The 7614-nt window shown below is 48.4% G+C and overlaps 1 protein-coding gene across 2 annotated transcripts in view; it reads right to left on the bottom strand.

Moving 5' to 3' along the window:
- Positions 1–1463: 1463 nt before the first annotated feature.
- EDC4 (enhancer of mRNA decapping 4) overlaps positions 1464–7614 on the bottom strand; it is a 30866-nt gene continuing 24715 nt past the window's right edge. For both annotated transcript variants that reach the window (XM_083626417.1, XM_083626418.1), the window contains exons 23-29: positions 7231–7386; positions 6618–6733; positions 6207–6372; positions 4602–4788; positions 3961–4180; positions 2772–2935; positions 1464–2306 (exon numbers count right to left, since the gene is read on the bottom strand). In XM_083626417.1, the coding sequence (XP_083482543.1) occupies positions 2114–2306; positions 2772–2935; positions 3961–4180; positions 4602–4788; positions 6207–6372; positions 6618–6733; positions 7231–7386 (1202 nt within the window). In that variant the 3' untranslated portion in view covers positions 1464–2113. The remainder of the gene's footprint in view (positions 2307–2771; positions 2936–3960; positions 4181–4601; positions 4789–6206; positions 6373–6617; positions 6734–7230; positions 7387–7614) is intronic.

Raw genomic sequence — 7614 nt, 5'->3', positions numbered from 1 at the left:
GCAAAGTGGTCCCAAGCACATTTTAGACAGTGGTAGGAAGAACAAGAAAAAAAAGCACGCTCCAGCATTCAAACAGCACCATGTGTTCTGGTGAAAGAAAAACCCTCTCCACAGCAGCTTTCTTGTTTTACTTGTGATTTAAAAAAATGTATCCCAGGGATGTTGGATGCTGCAACATCTGCCTTAGCCCACAAAAAGCTTGATGCCCTGGCAACAGGAATAATCTCATTGGTTTGTCACAGCTATAAAGCCTGTTAAATGGCTTTCTTGCTTCTTGGGTTGGGAGCAACTGGGGGCTCTAGAGTCACAAAAAAGGGGAGATGCATTGAACTAATGAAATACTGAGGAAGGAGCCAACAGCTGGTGACCTGCAGTTGTTTACTTTAATTTTGGGGGTGCGGCTGAATTAATTAAATTTCAGCCATTGACACTGAGCATCCCCTCTCAGTCTGGGCCATCTGTATCCTGCTTGATGTTCCAGTGTCGGCAAAAGTGTACGTTACATTCTAGCTGTGATTTTGTGCATCAGGTTTGTGTCCATAAAGAACAACACTGACAAGGATAGAGACGGATTTAAAAGGAGGGCTGGGGTAAGAAGACTGCTAAGGTTTATTCCAGGAAAATGCATGTCAGATGTCAGCAATGTAATGAGGGATGCCATGAGGAAGAGGCAACAGGAATAGCTAAGGCTGTGACTAAATAAACATGGCATGATGAAGCTTCTCTTTGAATGACTTGTACATTCAACAGGGTTCATGGAGACGGGCCCTCTGGCTGTGATAACTAGGAGAGGGGGAGGAAATGCCCCTTCAACAAGCAGTCTTGCTAAAAAAAAAAGCCTTTCCAATTTACCTGCTATCACTCTGGTTTGGCAGCTTCAGGCATAACAAGGGAGTCAGAATCCTCCCTGAGGATGGGTGATGGTGGGGATTAAATCTCTCAGCCAAAGGGTCACATTTCTTCATAGCTAACCTTCCAGGGGCTGCTTGCCAATAAGTACATTTGTTCATACATATCAATGCCCCACTAATTCTCTTTTACACATGCACACTCACACCCAGCAACGATCAAACTTGGAGACTATCCCCTAAGGAGAGGCAATTAGGCTTCAAGTCCCCACCCTGGATTTGAGAACAGCCTCTCGGACAATGAATTTTATTTTCCAAGACTACTTGGGGAGGATTTTGGCAGAGGCGCAGCACACAGAGAGGGTTAACCCTTACCTACCTAAAGGCAACCCCACAAGGTTCCTTCCCAAAGCAATTAGGCTTGAAAACTGCTTCCTATTGGCTCAAAGGCTGCTTTCAGGCCTAATTGCAGCATGCAGGGGTGAGGGGGAGGAGGAGTGCTGTAGGCCGTATCGGGTCAGTGGCCTCAAAGTTTCTTACCCATCAGTTGCAGTGTGACCAGCGCTGACTAAGAGAGTGAGCTCCCCCACCAGGCCCAGAACGAAACAGAAGCAGTTTTTTTCCTCCAAAAAAGTCATTTATTGAACTTGTTAAACATTATTCAAAAATGAAAGATTAAGAGTCTAGATAAAAAGGAAAAAAGTGGTGTAAAAGCAAAATAATAATAATGATGAAAGGAGTTGTCTAACTCATGAACATGCTCCACCACACAAAGAACCAGCGCTGCTTCCCAGGATGGGTGGGCTTCATGAACCTTTCATCCCTCACCCACAAGCAGCGCAGGTGGAGGCAATACTTCACTATGGCTGCTGTGACTCACAACCCGCTGGCACCTTTGACCTCCGACTACCTTGGCAGGGTACTCCTGAAACAAAAGGGCAAGGCTTGCCAAGCTCTGCCAAACCCCTCAAATTCTTGGGGAGGGGCTCCAAGCTAGAAAATAGGAGGAAGATGGGATTAGTGTCTGCGCATCTAACTTGTACAGTACAAAGAGAGGCAGGTGGTGGGTAGGGCCATGGTCTGCTCACACAGAAAAGAACTGGATTATACGGGGCTAACACAGCTGGGGCTCAGACCCTTCTATCCATCCCACACATCTGTAGCGCGGACGTATTTTCCCAGCAAGAGCATTAGAAAAAGAAAAGAAAAAGCCACATTTGGTTAGCAATGATGGACGCCCTTGTGGAGAGGCTGCTCGAGCCTTGTTAGGACATGCTGGGTGTGACCAGGCCTTGAAGCATGATCATGAGTCGGCGGGCCGGCTTGCTCAGGCTGTTGTGAGGCTCTGCCTGCAGGAACTGGAAGAGCTTCTGCCGCACTTGGTTCATCACAGAGCCCATGTGGTCGCGGGTGATGGGGTCGCTGTGGTCTAGATGCATCACTGCCTCCTCCAGGTAACTGCAAAGGAGAGAGAGAGCACAGCACGGTTGTGATCATGGCTGCAAAACTGCAGGCATGTGTACAGAATGACATTCCATGAATGTGTAGGGAATGGGCAGAATTGAGCTCCCCAAGTTTCTCAGTTTTATGTGTGAAGAAAGCAAGTTTCCAGACCTTATGGATGCAAAGATGCACTTGAAGGTATGTGTACAACATCTGTTAAACTCAGAAATAAGAGATAGCTGAATAAGATGTCTAGCAGGTGCAGCTGGGCCTTTAGTGTCCTGCATGGCATTCTTCCATGGCCAGCAAAAACAGACTTGTACAAAGTAAGATAAATAACACAAGTTTTTCCCAGATGCAGGAATTTTGTCTGCTTTTTAAAGGGCGGAACATACAGGGCCCTGGTGTAGGAAGCACTTGCCACTTCCCTGTGGAAGGAAAGAATGCATCTACTGTCAGGCACTACTGGGCGATACTCACTTCAGTTTCAGTTCCGTCCGAGCTCCCAAATCTGAGGAGAGCTGCTGAATGAGAGACAAGAGGACAGGCTGGGACAGTGGGCAAGGATGCTGCCCAAACACTTGCTGAGGGTCAACTGTCTCACAGACGTAGAGGACTAGGTTTAAATCAGCTGCAGTGAGAGCCTGTAGAGAGAAGAGAGTGCCCTGGTTAGAAATCTACATTTCTAGAGAAGCTCAATATGGCTGAATACGGCTTTGAGCACAATAACGCAGTACTCTTGGCCGTTTTGTTCATACATTGCTGAAAGCCGCTTTGGATACCATCTTGTGGAAAAGCAGGACACAAACAAATGAGTGACTGATGTTAAATAGCCTGCTATTGCTGTTGGCACACATACCACCATCCAACTGTGTGCATGTATATATAGCAGCCAATTTAGGATTACACTTTGTGCAACTGATGAAGTGGAGTCTGGTCCACTAAAACATATGGCGTCATAAATGTGTTAGGTCTCTAAAAAGGTGCCACAAGCCTCTGCTGTATTTGCTGCAACAGATTAACACAGCAATCCCTCTGAATACTGCCAGTCAGTTTCACTGGGAGATCCCAAGTTCTACTAAAATGAGAGAAGAATAAAAAATATCGCTATCCACTTTCTCATCCCATACCCTATCTTATAAACCTCACAGACTTAAAAACACTGATGGAAAACAACCCTTTCCTCAAACTTGAGTGGAAGTATGAAATACACAGCAACTGTTAATCCATGCTAAACTGCCTTGAACACACAACATATAGGTTGGTTATATATGCACCAGCAGGGCTATGTAGTCATGCTTAAATGATACACTTTGAACTATAAGACAGCTGCTCTGGGCGCCCCCTGCTGGTTCTAAGGCAGACCACCAGCTGCCCCTTCGTGACTCCCAGAAAGATGCCTCCAAAAAGGATGGGGAACCTGTGATCCATCAGAAGCTGTTGGGACTACAACTCCCAGCATCCCAGCCCATTGACTATCTGGTCAGGGCTGATGGGAGTTGGAGTCCAGCAACACCTGGAGAGTCACGGGTTTCTTCTCTTTAAAAACCTCACGGTTCTCTCTCTAACTGAGCTTTGTGCCTGCTTCCTTGAGGATGTGGCCATCTGGGTCCTTCAGAGAGCAGTTGTGTGGCCAGTGTGTTGCCTCTATGGTTGGAGAGATGCGTACCTGCTGGAAGGCTTGATTCAGGTGCCCCTGCTGCAACAGCTGTAACACGTGAGCCTGCTGGGACTGGAAGTCGAGGTGAGTGGCAGGGATTGGAGTGCCAGCAGCAGAGCGCATGGCCTGCATGATGCTGGAGGTGACAGCAGCCTGCTGCTCCTTCATGGCCATGCTCACCTCCCCTTTGATCACCCGCTGAACTTGGGCCAGGATGGACTCCTGCATGCTGGAGAGAAAGGGAAAAAGGGAACTTGGAGGGGCTGTGTAGATCCGGGGGGCCGGGGGCGAGGGGACAGAAGTGGGAAGTCTGCAGGAGCAAGAGACTGGGTGTACATAATTCCAGATAACGTTCCCATTTCGTTCTCTGAACATTGTGCCCCTTCCCAAGACAGAGCAGAGAAGACCCTGGACGTAGGGAAGCTTCCAATACTGATATTGCCCAGCTGGTAGAAAACTGCACTGCTTATGACAAGTGTGGCAGGGCAGGGGAATTTCAAAGGGTGTGTGTGCCCTGTTTTCTCATATGTGAAGGATCAGATGAGTCAGTTTCATGCAGATCTCAGGACCCACTGCTATTAATCTGGCGCAAGACTCTCTGTTTTGCCCTTCCTTCTATGGGAGATGCCCCCAACTGCTCTGCCACTCACTTGCCCACGATGACATGAAGCTGATGCTGCACCTCGGAGTGCATGCTGGCTGTAATGGTGGCTGCCAGCTGATCAGTTGTGCTCTGGAAGTTGTTGACCAGCTGCCGCAGCTGGCTCACCACAGAGTCCCGGGCATCCTGCTCTCGCGCTTTCTTACTCTTCATGTGGGTCTCCAGCTGCTGAATATCTACAAGAGAAGATTCACAATTACTCAAAAGCCAGCTGGGTACCAATGGAGTCCATTCCCACGGCCTCTGGCCTCTCTACCACATCACCCTCAAGTCCAGCTCCCCTTCATGTTCCCAAAGCTTTCATACTTTAAACTCTGCAGCAAGGCACGAAAAAACACACAGGAGTTTTGTCTAATGCAGGGGTGGGCCTCACCTGTGGCCCCCTGGGTGTTGCTGGACTATGAACCCCATCATTATGTTTTTATATGTGCTGGAAGCCGAATGGCTGAAAAAACCCAGCAGAATGTGTGGGGTATAAATAATAAAATCATCATCATCATCCCTGGCCATTGGGCCATGCTGGGAGTCATAGTCCAATAACATCTGAAGGGATGCAGGTTCCCACCCCTGATCAAAGGCACCTTTTTTATTTCTGCTGAGGAACAGGGGTTTTCTGAATGCACAATGTGAAAATGCCTAAACTGCTGGTCTGGTACGCTCACATTGTGTTTCTCCAATGGCAACCACAAGACTCTTTACCAGGAGCATTGCCCCATTCTCAAAGGTTCTGGGCAGTAAGAAAGGAGAAAGCATCTCACTAACAACTCCATTTGAACCCCATTCAAGAACCTTAAAGATTTAACAAGTATTAGGTATCCTGATCTACCAGCTGAACCCTGACTCCTAAAAGCTGACCTGAAGAGGAAGACCTTCTCAAGGGATGCTCAGGCATTTTTTTTTCAAATGGAGAGGGCACTAGTGTCTTGAAGCAACCACTGAGAATGCCTCCTGGTTCACCCTTTTTGTCATAAAAGGTACTACTAAGAAGGCACTTGTAGTTTAGGAGAACGAGAAGGGATCTCGTGGAGCAAGAAGGCTCCAAAATATACTGCTGTTCAAGTCAAGGAAGTGCTTCATCAGTCAAAATCTGAACCATGAATTGTGCCCTAAAATCAACAGAAAAATAGTCTGTAGGACTGGATCAATGTGCCACTCCTGTATTCTGCACCAGCTGCTTAGGCCTGAGCTTGACAAAAGGTGTTGCAGTTTTATCACCTTAAGAGCAGTCCCGGCTAGCAGCCATCACTGGACCATAAGTCTACATAGCCCAGAATTCTGTTCCCACACTACTTAGCTGCTTCTAGGAAGCCGACGTGCTGGAGAAAAAGGTATGAGTCTTTCTACATAGCCTTCTGGTAGCCTCCAAGCACGGGATGTTCCATTTAACCATAACGGCTGGTAGCCTTAAGAAACACTCCCCTCCAAATTCATGAAAGAGAAGCCTATCAAGGCTATTGGATATGATGATGGCTTTTCAAAAGGGCATTCCTGCTTTCTGGAGGCTCTTCTTTGCCCCACAGTTCTGTAAACTAGTGTTTCCCACAACTGACAGTATACAAAGCTGGAAAAGAGAGAAGCAGAGAGTGGGGCATACATTCTTGTGTGCCTTGTTTGAAGGTGTCATTGATCTGCTGGAACATTGATTGACAGCTCTTCTCAAAAGCAGGAAGCACCACACTCTGAAACGCCTCCCTGTATGCCGACTGCATGGGGCCCTGCAAGGCATCGGCAGCCGCCCGGGCAATGGCATCTGTAAGGTTCTGCAATTAAAACACAATCACAGCTCCGTTCACTGGTTTCTGGTCTAAAAAGGTGTCACAGCCATCAAAAATATGAGGCAATGTCTGGCCTAGCACATCAACACCTTGAAAAGGCACTAGGAGGCAGAAGTGTTGCAGCTGAATAGGCAGCCTGACCAGCACTCGCTACCCCAGCACCACAAACCAACTTCCCTCCCTGTCAAACTGGCAGGGATCTGCTCCCAGCAGCCAACCCCACCCATTACCTTTGATTTCACCAGTTTGGTGACGTTCTCCTTCAGTGTTCCCTCAATGGCTGTAAGCTTGGTGGCAATGGTGTTATTCAGCTGCCCAGTGATGGGATCCAAAGTCTTGGAAACGCCTTGTTAGCAGAGAGACAGTAAAACAAAAGTCATGACCCCATTTTATCCCTCTTAAATAAATAAAGAAGTATATGAGGACCTTGGGAGAGGTCCATGCATGGACCATCCCTTGAAACAATGGCATCAATCCTTCCTGCTTTGTTAACTCTCCTGGGAGAAAGAAACTGGAACGGGTCACTTATCTCGGGCTCTGCTCTCAGCAAATCCTGGGAACCCAGATCTTCACTGGGCTGGCTGCATTGCCTTTCCTGTTTTTCTCTTCAAAATCCAAACCCCATGCCAGAAAGCTTCCTGGGCACCACAGGATAACCGCTTACTGCCGCCTTTGTCAGCTTGGTGCCCTATAGATGGACCAACACTCCCAGGCAGCACCGATGGGAGTTGTAGTCTAAATCATCGGGGGGGGGGGGCAGGATGGAGAAGGCTGCTCTACTTCCAAAGAAGCACCTCCTTTGTTGTTTTGCAAACTGATCAGAATCCAAGATGCGGGACTTACACGGGGGCACAGTCTTTTTCATCTCCTCGCGGATGGTCCTTTCCAGCCGGTTGCAGGCAGCCGTGGAGAGGGACTGGGAAAGCTGCTGGGACAGATGCTCCTGCAGTTGCCCACTGCGCTGCTGTCCCTCAGCTAAGGCCTGGTCCAGCCTCCGCTCTGAAACCACAAGAGTTAAGGAAAGCAAAGGAAGAGACCATGGCTCTGTGCTAGGGGATATGCATGGCATACAAATGGTCTCTGCCACCTCCGGCTACAAAGGAAGATGCAGCAGGTGCTGGGAGAGGCCTCGGCCCTCAACGCTGTGGACAGCTGCTGCTGAGCTAGATGATCAACAGCCTGACCTAGCATGGGGCAGCTTCCTCCCAAACCATCAGATGGGATCCT

The sequence above is a fragment of the Podarcis filfolensis genome (genome assembly GCF_964270895.1).
Source record: "Podarcis filfolensis genome assembly, chromosome: 8".
Lineage (NCBI taxonomy): Eukaryota > Metazoa > Chordata > Lepidosauria > Squamata > Lacertidae > Podarcis > Podarcis filfolensis.
Note: the sequence above shows the minus strand (reverse complement) of the source record. Positions and strands in the feature narration are given on the sequence as shown.